This window comes from Halichoerus grypus, chromosome X (assembly GCF_964656455.1).
Source record: "Halichoerus grypus chromosome X, mHalGry1.hap1.1, whole genome shotgun sequence".
Lineage (NCBI taxonomy): Eukaryota > Metazoa > Chordata > Mammalia > Carnivora > Phocidae > Halichoerus > Halichoerus grypus.
The window spans coordinates 130,111,365-130,138,412 of record NC_135727.1 but is presented as its reverse complement, the minus strand read 5'-3'; the positions used below and the strand labels follow the sequence as shown (position 1 = coordinate 130,138,412).

General features: G+C 49.1%; 1 protein-coding gene and 1 long non-coding RNA gene across 2 annotated transcripts in view; both read right to left on the bottom strand.

Moving 5' to 3' along the window:
* Positions 1–27,048, bottom strand: part of PRKX (protein kinase cAMP-dependent X-linked catalytic subunit) — a 78,312-nt gene that overhangs the window by 47,508 nt on the left and 3,756 nt on the right. Inside the window, exon 2 of the mRNA XM_036097816.2 lies at positions 1,366–1,534. Coding sequence (XP_035953709.2) covers positions 1,366–1,534 — 169 coding nt within the window. The remainder of the gene's footprint in view (positions 1–1,365; positions 1,535–27,048) is intronic.
* LOC144380484 (uncharacterized) lies at positions 24,108–25,309 on the bottom strand. Its single transcript, XR_013444646.1, has 2 exons — positions 25,148–25,309; positions 24,108–24,813 (listed from the first exon to the last, which is right to left on the bottom strand). It is a non-coding gene; the product is annotated as an uncharacterized LOC144380484 (long non-coding RNA).

Here is a 27,048-nt window from a genome sequence, read left to right as displayed (position 1 = left end):
TGTTCTACCGCGGACCAAATGGGAGAATCACATGTGGTGAGTGAGCGGTGTGGAGTCCCCGAATCACCGGCTACTTTTGTTTCCATGACTTGAAACCCTGAGACGCACCTGACCCCTCCTTATCGGCACAAGATCACCTGCAGCTCCATAAAAGGAAAGTAAAACCACAAAAAATTCAGCCTATTCCTTTCTCCTCCTCATTAAACATGCAACAGAGTAGGGACTCTGGGTAAGACGCCCTTTCGGGCTTGGAGGATGGGAGGGCTCCTCCGGCAGCTTTGCATTTAGAGGCGTCCTTCACAGAGTCCGTGTGCATGGGAGACGTTCCAGAGCCGTGACAAAGGGCTCCCGTCTCTGCGTGTGGACAGGTGTATCAGAGAAGAAGGGCTGGAGTTGGTCTGGTGAGGGATGCCCAGTGCAGAGACACATAGGAAGGAGGCATTGCAGGGGAGGGGTGGCCCACGAGAGGCAAGGGATCACGAGGACGGCATCTGCCCCCTTCTACCACAGGTGGCTTTCCCTGATGGGACAACAGGCGGCAGGGTGTAGAGAAAGAGAGAGCGAACAGAAGGTAAACCCAGGGGTCAGTTCACGATGATCCCTACGTGGCTGGGGCCGGGTTCTGGGTACCTCACAATTCCCTGCGGATCTGTAGGTACAAATGAAGGTCACCAGACAGGTATCTGGGGAGGACCACCACCACTGGAAGGTGAAGAATGCCTCGGAAGGAAGCAAGGCTGGGAGGGCAACACCAGGTGGGAGGCCAGGGTCAAACATCAGGGCAGAAGACAGGGGGCCCCAGATCAGGCCATGAGCTGTGGGGTGGGAATGAGAAAGAACGAGAAGAAGATGGCAGAGGGGAGACATGGACCCTGGTTGGAAGGCACCCACACCGTGGATTGGGAAAGAGAGCCATATCTGGGCATCCTATCCCTGGCACTTGGGTGCAGAATGGTCTTACTCTCTACTAGTAAATAGCGTGGGAGGACAGGGATTTATTCGTTCAGTGCAGGGCACCCTCAACTGGACACATCTGTGATGCATCTAAATGGAGATACATAGTCATCCGCGAGAAACCCAAGGAGTGGCCTGCATGAATGAGGCTGAGCCGATGACTAAACAGGAGCTGGTGACGGTGACCCTGAAGGGGACAAGGGGAACAAGGTGTCTGGTAGGACCACCCATGTCCTTACGTATGTTCTGCTCAGCCAGGAGGGAAGCAAGGCCCAGGGGGACGCACTGGTCCCAACAGCACCTTTCTCCCTGGACCCGGCCAGCCTGAGGGTCAGCTGTGAGCTCACTCCACCCCGCCTGGGATCTCAAGAGAGGGTGAGGACCAGGAGAAGGCAGCGGGGAGGGACTCACAGCTTGACCAGGAATGGGTGGCTGACTTCCTTCAGCACCGACTTCTCGTTGTGTACATGCTGTTCCTGCTTTAGGCGGATGACGTCGGGGATGCTCATCACCTTCAGGGCAAAGAAATGCTTGGCCGTCTTGTCCTTGACCAGCTGCACCCGTCCGAACGTCCCGGTGCCTAGAGGGGAGACAGCACACGAGGCTGTATCAGGACCTTAAGAGAAACCGTCAGCTTCGGCAGCTCCCAGCCCTACTATATGGCCGGGGACAGTATTTGCGAGAAGCTCTGTTCTGAAAGTTTCAGGTGAGGGAACATATAATGCACACGTCAACGAAGACAATCACCTGCCTCTGAAATGTTTAACTGGAGGGAGGGCTGGCCATCATTTGTACACATGAGGCATGGTGGAGACCACACGCATACGCACGCATGCATACAAGGACAGCTAGAATGGGAAAGTATGGTAGACATTTCTGCAACGTGGCTTTTCTCTTCGGGGTTTCTACATAAAGACAAAGGTATCAGGCACGAGACGCTCATGAAAAAGGCTCTTTAACACGCTAATGCCTGCTCAAAGCACTTGGGTCTGTATTTTAAAATTTGCTAAGGATTGGAAAATGGGATGTATCCCCATATGATATGGGAATAGATACCTATTTGGGTAGGATATAAAGGGATAGAGGGCTGAGACGGGGGTGAAATTTAAAAATTGCAACCACTATACATATGCAAGGAAATCCAACCCTCGTTTGTACCCTGGTGGGACATTTCCAACCCAAATGCATCCTCTTCCTCCGCCACCAGGCTGTCCTATTCCTCTGAGCCTCGGTGTGGGGCATGGTGTCCACCTTCCACCCCTCACACAGACTGGCAACCACTTACTGCAAGTATGAGATCAAAGATCCAAAGGAATTTTATCTTTGGCTAGAGAACAGGTAAAGTAGGGGGGCAGAAAAATGGAAATCTGTACGTGTGAGCCTCGGGGTACCTGGTGCCCAGTGAGCTTATAAACGGCGGCTGCGTTTTCCGTCATTGTGTGTCTAACCAGTGACTCATGGGAAGGGGTCTTCCCGGGCAAGAAAGCATGGATTTCGGTGAACAGTTAGGGCTCTCTGGTTGGAAAAATGGGAATTAACCTTAACAAGAGGGAGAAAGGAATCAGGGAGAGCTGGAGAAGACAAAGGACGCTCTCCTCCCTCCCGACACAACCACACAGCCACGGGTGTCCTTTCTTCTTGCGCAGGGTTTGGACCTACGCACGATAACATGAGAAAGAGCACAGAGTCGCGCTCAAGCAAAAACATTTTGTTTTTTTTTTGTTTTTTTTTTGGTTTTTTTTGTTTGTTTGTTTGTTTTTTTAAAGATTTTTATTTATTTATTTATTTGACAGAGAGAGACTGTGAGAGAGGGAACACAAGCAGGGGGAGTGGGAGAGGGAGAAGCAGGCTTCCTGCGGAGCAAGGAGCCCGATGCGGGGCTTGATCCCAGGACCCTGGGACCATGACCTGAGCTGAAGGCAGACGCTTAACCGACTGAGCCACCCAGGCGCCCCCAAAAACATTTTGTTTTAGCGTTTTCTATAAATGAGAATTGCCGAGCTGTGAAATAAATCTCACCTCCTCAGGCAGTGGTGGGGGCAGGGCCACGATGAGTAACCTTGGCTTTTAAGTGGAGTTTCCGATCATGAATATTTTACCCGAGGAGGATCAGAGAGGGAGCAGCCAAAACCCAGAAAAGCAAGTGTTGTGTAAGAAGAAGCAAACGATGAAGGATATTCTCATCGGAAGGTCACTGGGAAGCAAACACAGAATTGTAACGGGGTAAGGCAGTCACATGTTGGCGAGATGCTATGGAATCAAGTCCCAACCAGGAGGTGTGGAGGGGGGGAAAGGCTGTAAGGAGGGTGAATTGGCAAAGTTTAGGTGTCTTTATGCAGACATTGATGTTTCCAGAGGGTCAGATGCACACAACGGGGACACCAGCATCTGGTGGAAGGTTTTGCTTTTTATTTGATCTGTGAACTGGGGCAAACACATGAGTCCTTGTGCTTCTAGTGTTCCTCTCCCCGAGAGGACAGAGTGAAGTGCAACGTACAAGTCCTGCCACGTCATCAGATTCTCGAGACAGAAAGAAGGCCATGTGCCTTCCTCCTTCTTTCTCTCTCTGGTACCGTTCCTCCTGATCATCTTTATCCACCGCCCCCGAGAAGGAGCCCTTTCATCACTGGGTTGCATTTACTACATCCTAGTTTGTCTTTTCAGCCCTAGTGTTTGACCTACAACTGGATGTTCCCTGTGCCTACGTGAAAGCACCAACCATGACTCAGATTTTTCCACGTTTCTGTCAGCAATGTCTTTCAAGCTCTCTCTGAGCAGCGTCAGCTGTTAAGCATGCAGAACTCAAAACAGGTTACTTATGCATGGCAGCCAGAGCCTGAGCTACCCTGGGGGATGCAGGGAGTCCCTGGACGCCACAGTCAGATGACAGGACCACACAGGACAACAGCCTCGTTCAAGGTGGACGAAACCAGCACGCTGCAATTTTCAGCTCAGCCAGCTTAAATGCGCCGAACACAAGACAACATTAATGGTGTTGGTCGTAAGGCATCAAGATGGTGGAGAGAAAATGGGCAGAGATTTCCCCACTTGGTGTTGGGAAGCTCACCAATATACACCCCCAGCTCTGAATAGAAAAGTAGAAAAGTCCATTTTTAGCTTTGTTGCAGGTAAGGATGGCCATAGGATCCACCTCTGCCCAATAAGACACACAATAGAATAGTATTCAGCCATTAAAAAAAGAAGGAAAGGTTCCTGCCATTTGCAATAACATGGATGGAACTTGAGGGCATTATGCTCAGTAAAGTAAGTGAGACAAAGGCAAAGTATGATCTCACTTATATGTGGAATCTAAAAAGGAAAAAACAACTCATAGAAAGAGTTCAGCTTTGTGGTTACCAGAGGTGGAGTACGGGAGTAGAGCAACTGGATGAAGATGGTCAAAAGGTACAAAGTTCCAGATGTAAGATAGTTCTAAGTCCTTTGGATGCACTACCATACAACCTGACGACCACAGTTAACACTGCTAGATGCTAAAAGAGTAGCCTACAAATCCTAACAAGAAAAAGAACTTTTTTTTAACTATATAAGGAGATGGATGTTAACTACATCGTGGTAATTATCTCAAAATATGTAAGTATTTGTCAAGTCTTTATGCTGTACACCTTACACTTACACAATGGTGTCAATAATATCTCAATAAAACTGAAAAGAGAAAATCTTTACCCCAACAGGGTTTAAATAAAATAACACATGCAAAACCCATCACATGGCATCTCAGCCAAGGTAGTAAATGAATTTTCCATCAGTGTAAAATGAAAGTCAGCTCCATAAATGTTCTATGTCATGGTGGTTACATAACTCTATGCATTTGTCAACAAGTCATCAATGGGAACACTTAAAATGCATGAATTTTGTTGCATGTATATTATATCAAGAACATTAACTGCCCCCCCCAAAAAAATTTAGGGTGATAGATTTTTTTTAAGCAAGCTCTATTAAATGGAGTTGGCATTTGATTCTACTCCTTATTCTTTAGGGTACTGGATGCAGACATCTATCAACCATTGACTGAATGGCAGAACATACCCCATGGGGAAAGGATCCCCCAGGGACTATGGGGACTAGGGACAAATCTATTGCTATAGGCACACAGAGAAGGGTCGAGGCCTCCACTCCCACTTTATCACCGTTATTCCAAAGTCTGACATGTGCAAAAAATATATATGAAGAAGTTTCCACAAACATGCAGTTGAAGAAATGTCATCTGAAAAGAGATGCTATGAGGTCGACCACATTCTGAGGCAGATTCCCTACACCATGTCTGTAATATCAGAGAATGGAACTCCACCTGGCAAATTAAGTCACAAAAGACTACAGGTGGCATTGGAAGGACCAAGGAGAACTAGAAATGCCCAGGGTGTACAAAGTGCTCTTGCTTAGAGAACCATGGGAAAAATGTTTCTGTAAGTTTAGCCGTGACAAAAGTGCTCCAGTCAACACACCAACTTCCAAAGTATCAGAGGCCGCCATTTTTTTTTGGTCCATGTTGGGATTGGTTTGTAACTTGTGGCAGTAGGTTCTGTAGATCAAGTATGTTTTACATACCTTTGTGATTAATTCCTGGGCACATGTTAGTTGGATAAATGGGCGGATGAATGAATTCATGGATACACCAATGGACAAATCCATGTAATAGAAGTAGCAAGCAGAGTATCTCTTGCCTAAGCCAATGGAGGTCCTTTTGTAAATGTGGGCACAGTCAGAGAAACCCACACAGACTGAGAAGCAGGAGTGAGGAGAAGGCTGGATCCCAGGGTGGCATCTTGGTCCTATGTTCCTGCCTGGCATAAACACCTTTGGCCCTAAATACCTCAGATTTCACAGGGAATGCAACACAGAGCATTTAAAGCACCTCCATATATTTGTAAAAAAATAATAATAATACATAAAGGACCTCCAGTGTAATCCAAATAAGGTCCACACAGGTGTTAATGGGATCACAGAGAAGCCAGTTCCTGGTTTTATGGATGTCCTCTGATTATGGAAGTTATTATCTCTGGGGTTGGGCACATGGGGACTCTCCTGTGTAGTATTTTACAACGTCTTGTGAGTCTTAAATTATTAATAGTCACACTATTTCACATAAACAATTTTAGGAAAAATCACCTCTATCTTACACCCTAGTCGAGTATCCTATGTTATCATCTTCAAGAAGCCCTACCACAGGGCACCTGGGTAGCGCAGTCTGTTAAGCATCCAACTCTTGGTTTCGGCTCAGGTCATGATCTCAGGGTCATGGGATCACACCCCGTGTCAAGCCCTACATCGGGCTTTGTGCTTAGCATGCAGTCTCCTTGGGATTCTCTCTCCCTCTCCATCTGCCCTTCCCGCCCCCCGCCCGTGCACACTCTCTCTCTAAAAATAAATAAATAAAATCTTAAAAAAAAAGAAGAAGCTGTATCGCCTAAGTCCACAGATGCACGATTTGACCACAGATATTTTGCTAAAGGCATCTGTAAGAAATGTCTCTTGCTCCGAGATCACCTGTTCAGTCTGATTAGTTGGAAGTCCAGTGATTGTCAGAGGTGATTGGAGCAGGTCACCTGCCTCCTTTTCTCTTATCTGAGTGTACCTTCCCTTTGCTACCATAAAAAAAAAAAGGAGGGACAGGATTCCAAGTCAGCTGCTATGACTCTTTCCCTCCTGGATAGTTTCTTTTAGGTTACTTTGATTTTTTTCTTTTTTAACTTTTATTTTCCCTGTTTTTTTTTTTTTTCCACCACACATTCAGTCTACTGCTAAATTTAGTTCAATAACTTCACTGTTTTTTGACAGCGGCGAAAAGAGGAATTTCCTGTAGTTTCCTGTAAAAGACTCCTCATGATGTCCTTCCTGCTGTCCCTGTAAGTTTTTTAAGCAAGTGCCACTTATTGACGGGTCCATCCTAGCCGGTGCCCCTGAGCCTGACAACTGCGAAAATGAAGAAACTAGAACGAAATGAAATTCTGTCCCCCGTCCCCACTCACACTGCACACTCCCGGAGACAGAACGGTGCCTCTCGCCAGCCTCCCTTCAAGCAGAGTTTCCCCAGAGATGGGCGCCCCACGATGTCTTCCACTATAAACATACAACTAACTACAAACGGGAGAGTCTCTCATTTCCTAAGAAGCTCATAATCAAATGGACACACAAGAACCACAACACACCCCAGGTCCAAAAGCGCATTCAAACCTAGCACAGGATTTTAAATACCTAATCCACGACCTCCCCGTTTACATGTTGTGGAATGGAAAAGAACAAGAGAAGAATAAGGAAAAGGTAGTGATAGATTCCAACTAAAGAACCCCTGGCAGATCAGCCCACAAAACTGCCATTATATAAAAGTATTCACATGTAAACAAATAATTGCGAAGGCATTTCTCTTTAAACAAAGACAAAGTCGGAGGTGGCCTGGGTGGTTGAGTCAGTTAAGGGTATGACTCTTGATTTCAGCTCAGGTGTAGCCCTACATTGGGCTCCCAGCCTGCTTAAAAAAAAAAAAAAAAAAATGAAAAAGTAAATACAGACAAAGACAGACATGGATATCGGGTTTGATTTGGATGTGTCTGTATTCAGGACTCCCGCCTCCTCCCCAAAGGCACACCCAAAATATAAAATCCCACTTCATTTATTTATTTAATCCGGATATGACAATAGGGCTTTATTCTGTGCCACAGAATGGACTCTGATTGGGTAACAGAGAAACCGTGTTCCCTGATTCCAGGGCAAGAAGGGTCACAAAAGGAGTTAAAGACAGACTGATGCAGTCAGATGATAGCTACACAGATCCACAGATAGATGATGGATGGATGGATGGATGGATGGATGGATGGATGAATGAATGGATAGATGGATGGATGGATGGATGGATGGAGGGAGGGATGAATGGATGGATAGATGGATGGATGGATGGATGAATGGATGGATAGACGGATGGATGAATGGATGGAGGGAGGGAGGGAAGGATGGAGGGAAGGATGGAGGGATGGATGGGAGGGATGGATGGATGGATACACAGATGAATAGGTGGGTGGGTGGATGGATGGACAGACAGATGGATTGACTGATAAGATAAATGAGACAGATAATAGATGGACGGATGCATGGAGGGAAAGATAATAGGTAGCTCGGAGATAGAGACAGAGTCACATAGATCACAGGCAGATGATTGACAGATAGATAAATGGTTGATAAAGGAAAGATGAGATAAATAATGGATGGATAGGGTGGATGAATGGATAGAAAGATAAGACAGCCAGCAGATAAACATATACAGATATAGACAAATAAATAGGTGGTTGGTACATACATTGATAGATGATAGAGAAGATAAATGAGATAGGTAAGAGATAGATGGACAGATGGATGGATGGAGAGATGGACAGAAAGATACTAGCTTATAAACAGACAGAGACAGATACTAATTTACTTTTTTAAGCCTATTTCCCAAACAGAAAGTAAAACTTCATCAAAACCCACTTGGCAATAACATTAATTTCCTGCTTCATGTAGTAACAGCCCACACAACACTGGGACGGTCAAAACTACTCCTGAGTTACGGCTCACCGAGAAAAAAACAAGAAACCAGAGCAAGACCGAGCCCGTGTGCACCCCCCATCCTGCAAGAGCCTGCGCCCAGTACGGCATGCGTGTGTAGAATCTTAACATGCAAACACAGCACTTAAAAACACCAACTGCTACTGCTAGGAAGGGAAGTGAGAATCCCTCCTGACACGCAAGAAGGACGCACAGCCACGTCCGAGTTAAAGACCCATGCAGTTGGTCGTCACCCCCGTCCTGCACCTCTTCCGAACCTGCAGTGTCTCCTGAATTAGGATGGTCCCTGTCCTATCCCACAGGGATCCCAGATGCTAAGGAAACAGGGCAGTCAAGTTCCAGGGGAGGGATGGAGGGTGCAGGAGACCCCGTCCCCCCTGAAATGCAGGAGAGAGGACGGCCAACAGGCCAACGGTGCGCAGGAAATCTCCGGGAGAGCTTCCTAGCAGGGCTGCAGAGAAGTGGGAAAGGAACAGCATGGTGCATGCCTTCTCGATGCGTGCCCCGACTGCGGAGAACCACACATCAAAGGGGGCACCCCCAGAAGTGAGCAGAGCCCCCACCTCCGCCCGCTGCTTGGCCGGCCACTGTGGTCTGCACTGGGTTTCCAGGGAACACGTTCCTTCCTCCTCCTTCCACACGGCGTGGCATATTAAGATGCAGAAAGTGCTCCAGGGGGTCTGTAGCGAGGAGTTACCGACCACAACCCTTCTTGGGTGACACCCCCCAGCCAAGAAGCTACCGAGGGATCTGGACTGTGCTTCGGACCCAAGATTGCCTGAGGATCGTACACCCCCGTCCTCACTGCCCGCCCCCCGCCCCGTGGCCCCGGATGCAGGAACTGTGCATGACTTGGTGGAAAATGACACGACCTGCATTCACCAGGTGCTCGATGTGGTCTGAAGGAATTCAGCGGACTCCTAACGGGAGGCGGCTACACAGTGGGAAGGCTCTAGGACTCAGGTGAGTCACCTGGACATCCTGAGAAATTTAGGGGGAGGAGTGGAGGGGGGTCCAAGTGTTCGCAAGCACCTCCTTTACCTGGAACCCCCCGGCCGTAAGCTCTCCAGAATCCGTTCTCCCCTCCAGCCAGCCAAGGCCAAGGGTTTATATCTCCTGCACTGTCTGGATGGGTGAAATTAGCTTGGAAATGTTTAAGGCAACTGAAAAACATGCAATTCCTAAGGAGGCCAAAAGTATGCACTCTGTTGGTCATTACAATGTCTGTCCCCCTCTTCATAGCGATGGTCGCTTCTCTGTGTTGAAAGGATGTTCTGCAAAAAGATACAGAACGCGAAAATGGATCCTGGGGGGGGGGGGTCATGGGACAGGACAGGGGACAAAAACAGAGATGTATTTCACAGCATAATTTTCGCAATTTCTTTTTTAATCTGTGAACTATAGAAATGTTTTATCTACATAATAGCGAAATTTATGTGATTAAATGAAACTGATGCATTAAGGAATTATGGCAAAATACAGCTGACGCTTGAATAACGCGGGGGTTAGGGGAGCCGACCCCCCATGCAGTTGAAAATCCACGTGCAACTTTTGACTCCCCCCAAACCTAACTACCAACAGCCTACTGTTGACCAGAAGACTTCCTTATAACAATTGATTCCCACATAGTTTGTATGTTCTATGTATTATTTACTGTATTCTTACAATAAAGTGAGCTACAGAGAAAAGGTGATTAATAAAATCCTAGGGAAAATAGATTTACAGTACTGTACTGCATTTATTGTAAAAAAATAAAATCGTGTATAAGCGACCCCATCACTATACCACAATGCATGAATTTATCATTGTAAAACTCACTTGTTTTCATTGGTATTTCCCCCTCCTGGTAATGTCAGAAAAGATTATGAGCTACAATGTATGAAATGATAAATGTCTAATGCATGCAATCCTCCTTCCAAAAGCCAGTTTTTAAAATTCTTGTTGTACACAAGTTCTGTTTTATGGGAAAAAGGCCCTTAAAAAAAAAAAATTGTGTGCCAATTCTGTGACTGAACTTAAAACACAGAACTGGACATTTTGAAAGGGTGAATCCTATGACCTGTGAATTATATCTCAATATGCAAAAGTTACAGAAGAGAAGTATGGTTTGGATAATCTCATTAAGATTCTTTTTTTAACTTGGAATATTTACTTCAAAGATCAGCTAAAAAAACTGGTCCTAATTCAACTCAGCCCTGGGTGGGATGGGGGCTGTTTTGTGAGTTTCCTTGTCTAGATGGCTTTTTGTTTTTTTTAAACAAGTAACTCCCTCAAAATTTTGCTGAGTCAAGCAACATTCGATTTCACATTGTCCTGCTTTAAAAGATAAAAATAGAAGAGACATTTTGGAAGCACAGTTCTCCTATTTACAAGTTATTTACTGAATTATCCTGTCCCCTATCAAAGATACAGAACGGATAATCACGAAGGAATAAAGAAACACAGGAAGTTCTCGCCCACCCCCAGCACAAGCAGATGTCCCACAAGGGAAATGCCCGGAATTCCTGGCTCAGCTTTGGTGTTCCTGTAAGCACGATATCTGCAGCTCTGAATGTCACTCCCGTGAGGCTTCACCAAGATGAACAAAGGTGGGTCTTCACACGTTCCCAATAAAAGCTGGCCAGGTTAAAGACGCAGCCCTACACTGTATCCAGGATGGGATGGAATGTCACAGTCACCCTCGAAATGCCCCAAAATGTATTGCCCTTTACATCAGGGTGTCTCAACCTCAGCGCTGCAGACATTTGGGGCTGGATGGCTCTCCAGGGCGGGGCGTCCTGGGCAATGTAGGGCGCTGAGCAACGTCTCTGGTCTCCACGCACCACATGCCAGGAGCAACCCTATACCCAGTTGTGACAACCAAAAGTGTCCCCTGACCTTGTCAGGTGTCCACTGAGGAGCAGAAATAGCACTGGTTGAAAACCACTGCCAAGTGACTGCTAGTAGATAGATACACAGCCAGATGATAAGATGACAGATGATTGACAGATGATGGATGGATGGATGGATGGGTGGAGGGATGATCGATGGATGATAGATGGATGCATAAATGGATGAATGATGGATGGATGGATGGAGGGATGGATGGAGGGATGGAGGGATGGATGGAGGGATGGAGGGATGGATGGATGGAGGGAGGGAGGGAGGGAGGGAGGGAGGGAGGGAGGGAGGGACAGACAAATGAGAGAATCTCTCTCACTAAGGCAGAGTTTCCTCCACCAAATGCCCTCATCCCGGCCTCCCAAACTCCAGTTATGAGCATCAATAATGCCCAGACATTGCCAAGTGTCCAGTGGGGGTGGAATCACCCCCAGTTAGGACCCAATGCCCAGGAGAACTTTCCATGGGGCAGGAACCTTCTACATCCTGCTGTTCACTACAGTAGTTACGCACTCACAGGGGGCTCCTGAGGATTTGAAATGCAGCTCCTGAGGGCGCCTGGGTGGCTCAGATGGTTAAGCGTCTGCCTTCGGCTCAGGTCGTGATCCCAGGGTCCTGGGATCGAGTCCCGCATCGGGCTCCCTGCTCAGCGGGGAGCCTGCTTCTCCCTCTGCCTCTCTCTCTCTCTGTCTCTTATGAATAAATAAATAAAATCTTTAAAAAAAAAAAAAGAAAAAAAGAAATGCAGCTCCTGAGACAATACCCTTATTGTATTCCACGGGGCTAGCGGTTACCATATTGGACAGCTTTAAAGTTCTACCATTCAGCTCACACTCAGTTCTTGTTATCAGGGTCAACTGCCAGGTCAGAAAAATTTAGAAAACTCCATCTTTGACCACAAATGAGTTAGGCAGTCCGTGGAATGAATATGATGACCTCACTCTCTGAACGAAGACCCAGTCAATATAATGAGGTTTGGCACTCTTTCCCCCGCTATTGGTATTTGACTGCGTGTCAGGTGTTTTGTAGGACTCCAAAGCAGCAATGAACAACATAAGGCTGGTTCCCGCATTCACTACGGTTAGTTACAATCGGGCCGGAAAGGTAGACGGTAAGCATTAATTATAATAGCTCTAACAACACTGATGAGCTCATCTGGGTTTCATGAGCTTGCTCAGGTTTGATGACTTGGTAAGACAGGTGTGTAGAGGAAGAAACGAATGGACCTTACTTTGGTTAAGGGTCAGAAAAGACATTTTAGAATTTTATTTATTTGAGAGAGAGTGATAGAGAGATCATGAACGGAGGGGAGGGGCAGAGGGAGAAGCAGACTCCCCGATGTGGGACTCGATCCCAGGACGCTGGGATCATGACCTGAGCCTAAGGCAGACGCCACCCAGGCGCCCAAGACATTTCCTTTTGAGGAAGTTTCAAATGGACACTGGAGAGTGGGGCAGACTGAAGGCTACTTTGTAGGGTGATTGGGAAGAAGTAAAGGATATGAGGCAGGAGCCACACAGAGCACTGGGATTTTGGTGCAGGGAGGAAATACTAGGGAGCAGAGCAAGAGAAGGGAGGCACTGTGAAACCCTTTGAGTGAGTTCTTCATGCCAAGGGCAGCAGGAAATCACACAATGACACCAGGAAACGCCTGTGTGTGTGGCTTTGGGTTCTGCATGCTTTTGTTTTGCTTTAAAGATGTCCATGTCATGGGAGAAGCCAGTGCGAGGAATAGCCAGGGCAGTATGGGGGCTGTGGTAGAAATCAGGACGGAGGCTAGAGCCAAGGGTGAAGAGCGGGCGGTGACAGGGAGATGCAGAGCCAAGAAGACGAGCTGGGTGAGGCCAGGAGAGGGAGGGTGGACAAGAATGTGGGAGGGGGGGTGGGTGTTCAGCATCTGAGCAGTTAGTGACCAGAAACCCTGGCAGGTGTGCAAGGGATCTGCTGAGTTGTTTGGTTTGGGAGAAGAAGGTTCAACAGTTCCATGTGGCACCCTGTGGGCATGTTGAGGATGAAGGGTGTAGTGGGTTGAATTGTGTCCCCCCCAGAAAGGTATGTCCATGTCCTGAACCCTAGTACTGTGAATGTGGTATTATTTGGAAACAGCATCTTTGCAGATGTAATGAAGTCAGAGATCTCAAGAAGAGGTCATCCTGGATCAGGGTGGCCCTAAATTCAATGACAAGCATCCTTGTAAGAGACAGAAGAGGAGACACGGACACAGAGGAGAAGCCACGTGAAGACAGAGGCAGAGATGGGAGGGACACGACCACCAGCCCAGGGATGCCTGGAGCCCAGAAGCTGGAAGAGGCAGGAAGGACCCTCCCCTGGAGCCTTGGGAAGGTAAGATGGCCCTGCCCCACCTGGATCTCAGTGGTCCTGCCCCGCCTGGATCTCAAACTCTGGTCTCCACAGCTGTGGGAGCATAAATTTCTGTTCTTGTAAGCCTCCAGATTTGCAGAGATTTGTTAGGACAGCCACAGGAAGGTATGACAGTGGGCCTCCTAGCTTTCAGGGAGACATGGACCTCCTAACAGGTATTGCTTTGGAGACATGCCCTCCAGTGCTCACTCAAGAGAAAGGTCTAGATCTGAGCTGCACATCTGGGAGCCAACACCTCCACGGTGATAACTGAAGTCAGAGGCATGAACAAGAGAACCCTTTGATTTGGGGGAATTTTCTTTTTTAATTATTTACATTTTCAGCAATCCCATTTAAAACTGTTTCTCTTTCGCTGTCACATCCTATTTTTGTTGATGGGAACGGTATCTTCTCAAACTTCCCTGAAAACAGGACTCAAAGTAAGACTTATTTTTTAAATGTCTCCTGTGTTCCTCTTTTTGTTTTAATGGGTCTTTTCTTAGGCGCCTTGAATTATCTGCTTTTCCTGGGATCACATGTCTTTACTTATCTCGATGCCTCACACAGTGTAACCTCCTGATAAACACCGGGTTTGCGGTCTCTTCCCATTTAAGGATGACACGGATACCAGAAAGAGTGACTCAGAAAGTTTCCGTATGTGAGTGAGGCTGGGGGCTCTGAGAGCGAAAGCATTAGGAGAACTAGGTCCTGAAACGCCCATAAGCTGCACGCTTCCTCCCCAGTTGTGTTTACCCAAACCCTACTCAGCCCGGAACATCTGCTATCAGATCTTAGTTCCTTCTTGGCACCTTGATTACAATCCTTAACACACTGACCTTTTCTTAGTTATTTGTATCAGTAAGATTCTTGGAAATGTAAACTGCATCCTATCTTTTTATGTCCCCCAAATAAACTCTGCAGCTCCTTGCACATGGGACGTGCTAATAACCACTTTCAGAACAGCCTAAATGATGCCTTTGCGAAGCTAACCCAAACCCCCATTGCGATGGGGACATCCAGAGTTCCAAAGAAGCAATGCAATTAGTAGGATTCAATTTTGAACAAAGCGACTTCACTGGGGTGGAGTAAGATGAAAAATGAGAATTCAAGCCTCGTTCTCGGGGCACAATGAGGCAGTTCATTCTCTGAAGACCCTCTGGATACAGGAATCACCATGAATCAGTCACTGTTGGTGCTCAATCAAGACCCTCTTAGACCAGGTCATTGGTTTAAAACAGCAGTTCTCAAACTCCCTGACCTCAAGATTCTTTGGCACAGATCTTCAGACACAGATGGAGGATCGTAACCAACGTCTGTTTGCTCGTGGGCGTCGCTCTCTGGAGATAGTAACCATATTAGCAAGGAAAGCAGAAATGTCTAAAACACAACAGCGGGCAAGGACACTCCACTGATGGTCAGAGGTGATACCGTCCCAGCTCAGGGAGCCTCCGGAAACCACCACACGCCCAGGCGAGAGAGAGAGAGAGAGAGAGAGAGAGAAGGACAGATAATATCTTCATGGTACTACAAAAGGACGGTTGACCCCATGAGCTCCCCAGAAGTTTCCCTGGGAACGCCATGGGTCCCCGGCCCCCCCTTGGAGAACTACTTGGATCTCAGCGATGAGCTCACTGTCGCAACCCATCATGCAACCAACAAAGTCTTTCAAGAGGCGTTAAATGGGATGTTTTGCACATGGCACCATTCTCCAAACACAACAAAGACGTAGGTTTAGCGTGTTTTTAGTTTCTCCTCTGCAAAGGACACAAGTGCTTAGTTTGTAAGGTTGTACGATGTGCCTTTTTCATTCTCGTATGGTGCTTACTCTATGATCATGTCACAGCGCCATGTACTAAATCCGGGCATCATGAAGTCTTGAGTGAAGAACATGTTCCCAGATATATCACAGTCAGATGTAGAAAGGCTTCCTTTCCGTGTTCCTAAGGGTTCCCGCTTCAAGCCACAACCTTTCCTCTAGGATCCAAGGCGCCCTTGGACAACATGATGAAAATGTGCTTCTCTCTAACCATCTCCCTCCACCCTTCCCTCCCCATCCCCAGAGATATCCAGTTCCCATCGCTCAATCCTCCTTCCCCAATGACTACGGCGCTCCTGCATCATCCCCCAGGAGGCTTCGGGAGGGAAGGGGCCTGAGGGTCCAAGAGAGGAACCGGAAACTATCCCCCGTGTCCCTACATTAGGGTAAGAGTCCATCCTTCATCTTCTCATCATGCAGGTGAGCCAGGTACGCGGCAAGCACGTTGGGATCCCAACACGAACCAAGAAAACAAGGAAAGGGTCCATCTGCTACGTTCCGTGCCTGACTCTCGCCCGGCTGGAGCCACACAGCATGTTCTTGACCCAAGACAGATTTCCACGTGAGCCTGATCGTGGTGGGTCCGTGAAAAGTCAGACCCGTATCAAACAACTACATGCCACCCCTTTGGGACGCGAAGTTCAACGCCAGAAAAAATAAAGTCAATTAAGAGACACTATCCAGATTCCTCAAGAGTCCTGATGAACCGCTCCCCCGGTCTTATTGCCTCCTCTTTGGGAAATCTGCCTTCTGTCAACCATCCACATCCAACACTGCTGCTTTTCCCACAACTGAGTTATTCCTTTGCCGAATCGCTACTTTCGTAAGAATTGTGTTTTACGTTTTCCTAGCACCATGTGATACTCCTTACAGGTAAGGCATTTTCCTAGCACCATGTGATACTCCTTACAGGTAAGGCATCTTCTCTATGCTAACAAATTAAGGAGCCTTGGAACCCCAACTGTGGTGTGTGACACTGTTTCTGGAAAAATGACGTTAGGGAGGAATAATCGACAAACCAGCTTCTGGAGCAGAGCCGGGAACTAGCCGTTCCACTCACTCATCAAGAACACCGGACGGGCAGCAAGCTTTGGAAGAGGAGGTTGTTTTCCCATACAACATGGCAGCCAGTCTCAGGTTTAAGCACACTGTGTGCCAAAATCTGAAGAATCAGTGTTTGCAAGTGTTTTCAAGGGTTGCCTTGAAGGGTTGCCACCCAAACAGCCAAAACACCTTTCACTGTGTATGGGTGTGTGCACGCCTGTGTATGTTCCATTCACTACCGCGTGCACCCGTCCCATGCACTAATGAAGGCAAGGAGAAAAGCACGCCACAGAGTAAGTGATCCACTAAATAAAGAAGTAGGTTTTCACCTTCACAAAAGTCGGGAACCCCCACCTGATACAGGAAGTGAAGAATCCGGACCATGCAGCCACCTGTCAAATCTTCCCACTGATGGCTTTGCCGAGAGCATCCCAACCTCTGTGTAGCATCCTCTAGTTAACACCCAGACTGCACTCAATCTGCACTGCGATGTCACTCAACTTTTCCTTTTTTATTTTTTTTAAGTTTTTATTTATTTGTCAGACAGAAAGAGAGCATGAGCAGTGGGAGCAGCAGAGGGAGAGGGAGAAGCAGACTCCCCGCTGAGCAGGGAGCCCGATGAGGGACTTGATCCCAGGACCCCGGGATCATGACCTGAGCTGAAGGCAGATGCTTAACCCACTGAACCACCCAGGTGTCCCCAAATTTTCCTTTTGAAGGAAGACAAGCCCCCAGAACTCAGAGCAGCCATCCTGAAATGCAGTGCATTCTGGAGACACGCTTCCACAGCAGGTGACTGGTGACCTGTGTTCTTCACACAGTGTAGGAAGAAAAATCAGGGAAACACCAGACCAGCAAGCAGAAGACAGACCAAAAATGAAAGCAGAAATCAGTGAAATGAAGAACAGGAAATCGACAGAGGGGAAAGAAAAGAAAAAAAAAAAAAATCAAAGAAAGAAGACTCTGGTTCTTTGAAAAGATCAATACAATGGACACTCCAGATTCTGTCATCAAAATAAAATACTGAACTGTTTAAGGATCGAGCAAAGAAAAGTATTCCTAAGTCAAATACCGGACAACAACTATGCTCGAGTGTGCAGGGAATAGGGAGTCGTTCCTGATTTTATTTTTCTACACATATTGCTTTTTTCTTAAGGTGGAATGATAATGGAATCCAGTGCCCGAGAAGAGAACATTCTAGGCAATTTGCCTTCTTAATGCCCTTCCTGGATTTTCGGATCTCTGCAGAATGATTTCCTCCTCTGGAGTTGTCCCCAAACATTGCGCTGGCTCAGTATCCTCCTGGGGGACTGCCCAGCGACACGCCCCCAACGTGAGCACGCACAGCCACACGCATGCACGCTTGGGCACGCACCCAGCCCCGCTTCTGGCTGCCCTCCCCGCTCACATCCCGGGGGGCCCCAGGCATGACAAAGACCTTCTTTCTCCGGAGCCCGGGCTGTTGTCCAGCCACACCCAGCCCCACATCTGCACAGCCCTTTGTTCTGTGGAGTGGCTCCCAAGATAATGATCCAGCGGGATGAAATCATCCACCAAATTAATTGTCAACCACTTTAAAAGAACTCTCTAGAGGTTGCCCTGCAAACGTCCTTGATGAGCTGCTTCATCAGAACTGTTTGCAAACCAACCACCTCAAGACAAGGACTCTTAACGCCTGCCCACGACACCTGCTCACGTGACATTGGGTGTGATTCCCTGGTGGGACCTTGTGCATTTCAGCAAGGAGTCTGTGGGACAGTCTCCTCCTTCTGTTACCTGCTGGAAAAACCAGTATGGATTTCCAAGTGTGGAAGGGGGAATAAGCAAGGTCAACACAGAAGACACTGTGCCCAAGGTGCATGTTTCTCTCAAACACGGAACTGCCCCGTTAGGCAGAGTCCTGGGACGCCTGGGATCTAGCCCTGGCAGCCTGCCTATACCGCACAGGGTGGGAAGGTGCAAACCGGTGTTGGGGGGGGCCACTGGACACCTGGGCTGAGCTAAGGGTCCAGAAGGACTACTCAGAGGTGTCCTACAGTTAACTCCTACACGGGGACACGGGATGCTCAGGGCTGTGGGGGCCTCCCACCCTGAAGAATCTCCACTTGGCCTCCTCAGGGCACATGGGGAGCAGGAGGAAGGAATCTCCCCCCAGAACACGCACCCACTTCCACCCTCGATATGGGGCGCTCCGCCTTGGAAACTCAGGATGCTTCCATGGAGAAATCGCTGGACAACTTCAAATGCATCAGTGGCGAGGTATCTATTATGTTTTGTGCTATTCAGATGTACTCCAAATGCCAACTGGACTCCTATCTAAGTGCCCTAATGGTGAAGCCAAAGTGTACCCTCCAGTCCACCCCGCCCAGCGTACAATCGGAGATCCCTACCCATGAGAAGCAAGGGAGAACGCTCCCAGAATGAGCTGCTTAGAAGCTTTCATTGTGTTGGTTTTATTAGTCTTGCACGAGCTCTCTCAGAAAAGAGCCTGCCAAGTTTACCAAAAAAAAAAGCGCATGTGTTACCGAATTAATCAACAAGCTCAAGACTCCTTGCAAACAATCCTGTGTCTGTGTTCCTCATCTCGATCCTCCAGGTGGATACAAGCTCTGCTTCTGGGATGCCATGTGGTGACCTGGACAGAGCACCCCAGCCCGGTTCAGAGCCTCCCCTCTGACTGTGCATTTGGGCCCAGACTCAAGCTTCCAGAAGGTAAAGCTGTGTCTTCCCAGCTTTGAGCCATCCCATGTCCGGGGCTCCTTGTAACATGCGAACTGGTTCTGCTTGCACAGTGCAGGGGACGGGTCCCAGAGAGGGGGCAATGAGTCCTCGTACAGGGTTCCGGCCAGGCAGAGGAGGGGACAGGTGTGAGCTGCTCAGTTAACTCAATGAATCACTTGTCTTCCCACCTCTCTCTGTCTCTCTCTCTGTCTCTGTCTCTGTCTCTCTCTCACACACACATACACACACAACTTACAGCCGTATGCATAGCTAGTCAGAGCTAGCATCTCTCCTCCTAATGGAAGAGCTTTTTATCGTTAATGTGGTTTGTCCGTTGACGGAAACCAGTGTAGTTGGACAGGGGCACAGCCGGGTGCAGCCGCCCTCCCCTCCCCACCCCACCCCACCCAACACTACTCTCTGAAGCCCACTCTTAGAAGCCACTTCTAAGGTGAGGCATGCACAGCACACACAGGAAGCAGGTGCCGTGGACAGAATAACGCCTCCCCCCCAAAAGGCGTCAACATCCCAATCCCCAGACCCTGTGACTATGTTAGTTTAAGGGAGAACCATGTTCCAGGTGCTACTTACAGATGCTCAGTAGTTGACTTGAAATACGGAGATGATCCTCGGTGATGCGGGTGAGTCCTTACAAGCGTTACAAGAGAGGGAGGGGTGAAAGAACCATAGACAGAGACATGGCAGCATGACAAGGATCTGACCCAACTCTGCTGTCCCCACAGAAGGATGAAGGCATCCTAAGCCGAAGAAGGCGACGGCATCTAGAAGCTGTAGGAAGCAAGGACCCCCGGAGCCTCTGGAAGGGAACGCAGCCCTGCTGATCCTTGATGTTAACCCACTAACACCCACCACCCTAACCTGCAGAGCTGCGGGACTTAAAAAATGCGTGTTGTTTTAAGCCACTAGGCCTGGGGTCATTTGTTAGAGCAGCCATAGGAGAGCACTATGGGGAGAAAGTCCGTGAGAGAGATCACAGCAGGAGAACAAGTGAACATGACCTTGCAGGGGAGTGCCTCTGGGACCCTGCCCTGCACCCTGACTCCCTAAACGCAGAGCTAGCAGAAGGAGGTGTCCCGTGCAGGGGTGGGGTGGGGGGTGAAGGCTCTCAGCAGCCTCAAGACAAGCCTAGCCAGAAGACTCCAGGTCTACTGAACGGAATAAGCTCCAAATCCAAGCAAATGCCACCACCATCCATCTCTGAAGTGATGAACCTCCACTATGCTTAGGACTGGACGGTCATCATGATGATGATGATGATGGCGAAGCTTGCTTTGGTGAGGCCATGCTTACTTCCTAGTTGATGCACAAAGGACAGGAGACACAGGTGCTCCAGGCTGAAGCTCCCCACTCATCCTCAAAGGACGGAATAAAACACAACACGCACCTGCCAAGGTATGTGGAGAAGCACATCCCGGCGAAGGACCACCTCCACCACTGTGGGTCTGAACCCTTCACTGACGCCTCCTCAAGGACTGTGTGGGGAAAATGGCAGGATGGAGAGCCAGGTCCACATGCATCATGAAGCCCTGCCCCATTTAGTGAACACAGAGATGGCCGAGAGGCAGGGTTTCTGTCCCAGTCACTCAACCCAGGAACCTGAGTGCCAACCCCATACACTGTGTTGGTTCTTCAATGCTCAGACCCGTTCCTGAGCTGTGATGGGGGGACCAGCCTCCAGCAGCAGAAGAATAAGAAAGGCAGGTCATGAAACAGGGATGAGCTATAGGGACAGAAAAAAGCTGAGGACACTAGACCCTCGGGGAGTGACTTCTAAATGGGTGTGGGGTTTCGGTCTGGGGTGACGGAAAAGTGTTGGAGGTAGGCAGGGTGATGTTCACACGAAAGTGTGAATTATTTAATGCTACCGAAGTGTACGCTTAAAATTTATTAGAATGGTGAATTTTATGTCATATCACTACCATTAAAAAATTCTTAAAAAAAAATAAACAGAATTAGAAAGTTGGTGGGGCTGCCTGACCACCCAGAATGGTCACCAAAGGTGACTTCCCAAGACATGGAGGGACCCAGCTGCATACACCCGGTCACACAGACATCACAGCAGATGGGATGGAGGGTCTCCGTTCTCAGTGGAGCGTGAAGGAGACCCGCACAGCGCCCAGGAGATCCACCGGAACGGAACACGGGGCATCCAGGCACCAGGAGCAGCACACAGCATCCCCGGGAATGAGCAACACCTCTCATCTGCGGGGGCTCTCCCTTTTCAAGGAAGAAAGAATGCCCCCCGCCCACGCAGAGGTCCGGGAAAGGTGCTACTTGAATGAACAAAGAACCTTTCGAGTTGATGGGTTCTGGTGGGCATCGCTTAAATCTAAGTCCCAACACCTTTATGTGACAGTTACAACTGACCGGAGAGAAAGAAAGAGTGATGGGTGGGTGGTGATGCACAAGAGGACGGGAGGGAAAGGTACTGCCAGGATGAGCAGAGAGATGGTCTTCACACTATTACCGTAGTCTTCTGTCCTTTGTCATAAAAGGATCCTCCGAGCTGATGAGCCAAATCCACCTGGGGTGACGCCAGACTACCGCATTACGGGAGCTCAAGGGGACGGAGGTATCTCTGATGCATTAAAAGTTTCACAGGTGTAATGGGTACAGGGTATTCTTTTGGGGCTGATGGAAGTGTTTAAGAACTAGATGGAAGGGATGCTTGCATATTGTGGATGTGCTAACTGCCCCTAAATTGTTCACTGTAGAACAATTTTATGTTATGTGAATTTCAAAGAAAAAGTGAGTGTCAGAAGTGATGATGATGGTAGAAATAATGCTGAAGATGGGAGAACAGTGGTAGGATGTGGGCGGGTGTTGAAGGGAAGGTGGTGATGAAGGTGGTGGTGGTGGTGATGATGATGACGAGGATAGGGTTAGTGATGATGATGATGGTGGTCATGATGGCCATGATGACGACGATGGTGTTGGTGAGAAAGATGGTAGAGAGTGGTAGCATGTGGGCAGGTGTTGAACGGAAGGTAGTGATGAAGGTGGTGATGGTGATAGTGGTCACAATGGTCATGATGATGATGATGTCGGTGATGATGATGATGATGATGGTCATGACGACGATGGTTAAGACGATCAATATGGTGGAGGAGGTAGAATATGGGCAGGTGGGAGGGAGAGACATGGATAAAGGTGACGGTGATGATGTGGGGATCTTCTCTCCCAAACACTGCTCCATCCAGAGCCCTCCTTATGTTGCCTGATGGCAGTGCCAGTTTTCTGATTATTTAACCCAAAAACCTGGGAGTTATACATGACTGTTCTCTAAGTCACTGTTACAGATTGAATGTCTGTGTCTGTCTGCACCTCCCCCCCAAAAAATCATGCCTTGAAGGCCTAAATCCCCGTGTGACTGTATTTGGAAGGGAGATGAACCTCCAAGGAAGGAATAAAGGTGAAATGAGGTCATCAGGGTGGGGCCCTCATCCTACAGACCACCTCTACGTGTCCTTGTAAGAAGAGACACCACAGAACATACCCTCCCCCTGCCCACCTTTCTCCTTGCCCACGCATCCAGGAAAGCCGACCTGAGGACACACACATCACAAGCCCTGCAGGGAAGCTCTGCATCTTCACATCTCTGCTTGCTCCGTCCCACACCAGCCACAGTAACCTTCTGAGAGCTTCTAGCACATGCCCGGTGGGCTCTGAGGTCACCCCATAGCTCCAAAGCACATTGCAGAATAGGAGCAACATGGGGGCTGGTTAGAAATGCAGAGTCTCAGGCGCCTCTCCATCTTGGGGTGTCAGTCTGTAGGGTGGGCCGGCCATCTGTGTTCACACATGCCCTGCAGGGGATAACTGCTGCCGCTCAAAGCTGAGAAGCAGCCACTGTGCCCACAGTCTTCCTAAGGTGTCCCCACGGCTAGCCCCCTCCTCATCTTCCAAGATTTGACCAAACCTCTCCTTCTGGGAAGGGCAGAACCCGTAACCTCCTGCACATGGCAGCGTGCCCTGACCCCTTCTCGGATAGCTATTGCTCCAATCCCCACGGCGCTGCTCCGTGCTCCCCCAGACTTCCGACGGCCTTCGAAGCAACCACCAAATGCATGTGTCACACCCCGTACCCACCATCCACCTCTCTCAGCCTAACGTAAACTCAAAAAGCAGGGACCCCTATGTTGAGTTCCCCATGACCTGCCACGTCCAGAGAGCAGGCTGGCGTTCAGTAGCTGCTCCCCAATATCCAGTGTGAGCAGGGACAACTACCGTCCTGAGGTGCCTGGGCCTAGGGATTTCCCAACACGGGGGACTTTCAGGCTTTCCGGGAAGGTCCCGGCCCAGCGGGGACACGCCAACCGGCCCATGTATGAGTGAATAAATGAATGGATGATGGCATTACAGGCAGCCACGCTCTATGGCACAGGGGCCACGCCGAACATCACAATACAACCCATTAGCTCTGCAGCGAGGCACTGAGGTGTCATGGCAAGCCATGTGATCCTGGGGAAAGGGACGACCCCTGCCAGAAGACACCAGCTAGCAAACAGCCCCGGAGACGTCTCCGCCCCCACCCTGCTGCCCCATTGCATGACACGAGCACCACGGGGGAGGACGACGACACAGGGCAGGGGACTGCCGTGCTGCCAACAGTTAGCGGATGGTGCCGAGAAGGGGGGCAGAAACCCCCAAACGCCAGCAGCCAGCTCCCCTCGTGCACATCCTTGTGAGATCAAGGGAGAGGACAGTACTCTGCCTGGCCCCCACCCCATCTTCAATCACGACGCCGCCAACCTTGGTTATCCAGTACTTTACTCCCCTTCCCACCAAGAAACAGCAGGTATAGAGCTCCAAAGAAAAAAATGAGGGGTGCCTGGGTGGCTCAGTCGTTGAGCATCTGCCTTTGGCTCAGGTCATGGTCCTGGGGTCCTGGGATCGAGCCCCACATCGGGCTCCCTGCTCAGCGGGAAGCCTGCTTCTCCCTCTCTCACTCCCCCTGCTTGTGTTCCCTCTCTTGCTGTGTCTCTGTCAAATAAAATCTTAAAAAAAAAAAATAAAAGATGAGTCTCCCAAGGGTGGTGAAGGTCATGACATTGTGGTCATCTGAAAAAAAACCTTGGGGGAAATACAGAGAGAGCCCCACAGTGTCCCTCCCAGAGACTGAAAGTGGTTTTCAGAGAAATCATAACATGTTAATCTCTCAGAAAGAACACTGCGGTCAGAATCGTCATCATCTGTGAACCCAAGCGGCAACGCTTGCTGGCACCCAGGACGTGTTCGTGTCTCCCAGTGACAAAGGCAGCCTCCCGGGTTGTCCCCAGCTGAGGAGGAACTCACCCAGGAAGCAGATCTGAGACCACCATCATGGTGCCATGCCCCCACCCACGGGGGTGACGCAAGCAGGGACAAGGAGGGTTGTCCCAGACAGACACGGGGAGTGAGGCGTCCTCCCCTGCGGATTCCAGGATGAGACGAGGGAAGTCTGCTGCTGGGGCAGCCACCTGCACCCCAAAGATAGGAGATCAGGAGAAGGAAGTCAGGACAACACAAAACGAGGAGTAAAACCGAGTATTGTGGACTGAACGTTTGTGCCACCGCCCCCCTCCCCGGTTTCATACAATGAAGCACTAACTCCCAATATAATATTATTTACACGTGCAAGCGGGTCTTTGGGACGTAATTAAGATTAGATGAGGCCATGAGAATGGGGTCCCTTATGATGAACTTAGTTCCCTTATAGTAGACACCAGGAAGCTTGCTTCTCCTATCTCCCTTCCCACCATACGAGCACACAGCGCAAGGTGGTGGCCACGTATAAGCAGGGAGAGCGCTCACCAGAACCCATTCATGCTCTGCCATCCTGACCTCAGACTTCTGGCCTCCAGAGCTCTGAAAAATAAAGTTGTGTTATGAGCCACCTGGTTGATGGTATTTTGTTACGGCAGCCCAAGGTCAAAACTGATTCAAGATGGCGCCCCCTTGGTCTGGCAATGCGGGAGAGCCGTGCATTTGCAAAAGGGAGTGATGAGATGAAGTAGACAGCATGTGCAAGCCTCACCTGGCTGCTTTCTGGGGGGAAGGGCATGGTTGCAATGGAGAAGTAGAGGCAGAAGAAGAGAAGTTCCTGGCTCTATTCCATCTAGCTCTGGGGATGACCATCCTCAAGCAGTGAGTTCCGGATGCCCTGTCTTCGAAAATAAACACATGGATCTCCTGTGTTAACCACATCCACACGCTATCTCTAGGATTAGGCCGCCCATGGAAAGCATCATCCAACTTGTAGTTGGATGTTGTGCACCTCCAAGGATTTGGGGAAACCAATTCGTGGACCTAAGGCACGATGGTCTAAAGCAGCCTAGACATCAGCTCTGCAATCCTCTCTGGCAGGTGTATTAGTTTTCTAATTAGGTGGTTCAGGGCTGCCACCACATGGTGGCTTAAAACAACAAGAATTCATGCCTTCCTCCCAGCTCTGGAGACAGAAATCTGAGATCCAGGCAGGGCAGGGCGGCTGAGATCCAGGCGGGGCAGGGCTATGCTCCCTCCAGAGGCTCCAGGGGAGGGTCCTTCCTGCCTCTTCCAGCTTCTGGGGCTCCAGGCATCCCTGGGCTTCTGCAGTCCGCGTCTCTGCCTCTGTCCTCACGTGGCTTCTCTTCTGTATCTATGTCTCCTCTTCTGTCTCTTACAAGGACACCTGTCATTGGATTTAGGGCCACCCTAGTACAACGGACTTCATCTCAATCCTTAACTAATTGCAACTGCAAGGAGCCTACTTCTGAGTAAGGTCCCATATGAGTTCTGAGAGGGAGGACATGAATTCGGGGGGGGGGGCTCTACTCACCCCAGGACAGTAGTTGTGCACATGTGTTTGCTCATCATTCCCGCTGCACATTTTTTTATTCCCGGTTTGTCCATCTGATCTTTTGGGTGAGTTTTTCCCTTACATCTTGATGGGGGAAATTTGGGCTCTGCATCTCCCCATGTTCTCTTTTCTCTTCCCACTGGACCCTCACGCCCTTGAAGATGGCAAGGGAGAAGGAAGAAGTACTCGTAGAACGAAGCACACAGAACCGGTAAGTCCATGGAGACAGCATATTCCTGGTCACCGGACGCTGGGGGGGAAGGGGTCAAGGAGTGACATCTCATGGGGACTGGGTCTCCTCTGGGGACATGACAAGAATGTTTCGGAAGTAGATGGAGGGGCTGGTCATGCAACTTTTTGAACGTACGAAACTCAGACGGATGGCTCACTGAAAAAGGGTCCGTTTTATGCTAGGTGAATTTTATCTGAATTTTTTTAAAATGGAGGGGAACAACGTGTAGGACTTCTGTCCTTGGGAAGACCCTCTTTTCTAATATGTCATCTCATTTTTGAAGTTCCCGTAATGCTGTCAAATGGAAACCACCGCTCGCGTGCGTTCGCAAGTTACCCTGCCGCGCGCGCCCCTGACGGACAGACAGGATCAAAGGATAATCTCAATTTTCTGTGTATTGTTAAGCAACAAGCACTTCCTTATAATGGCTTATGTCAACACCGCCGGGATGACCGACCGCTCATTGATGTGCCCGGCAAAACCACACTGGTTCCCAAGTCCACTCCTTCTGGAGGTGTGCTGCTGTGATATCTGGGGGCAAATAAGAGCCCAGGTCAGACGGAGCGAACCCACGGCCAATTTGGCGGGGGACAGCACAGGACAAAACCCTATCACCGTGGAGGAAACCGATTCCGAGCACCT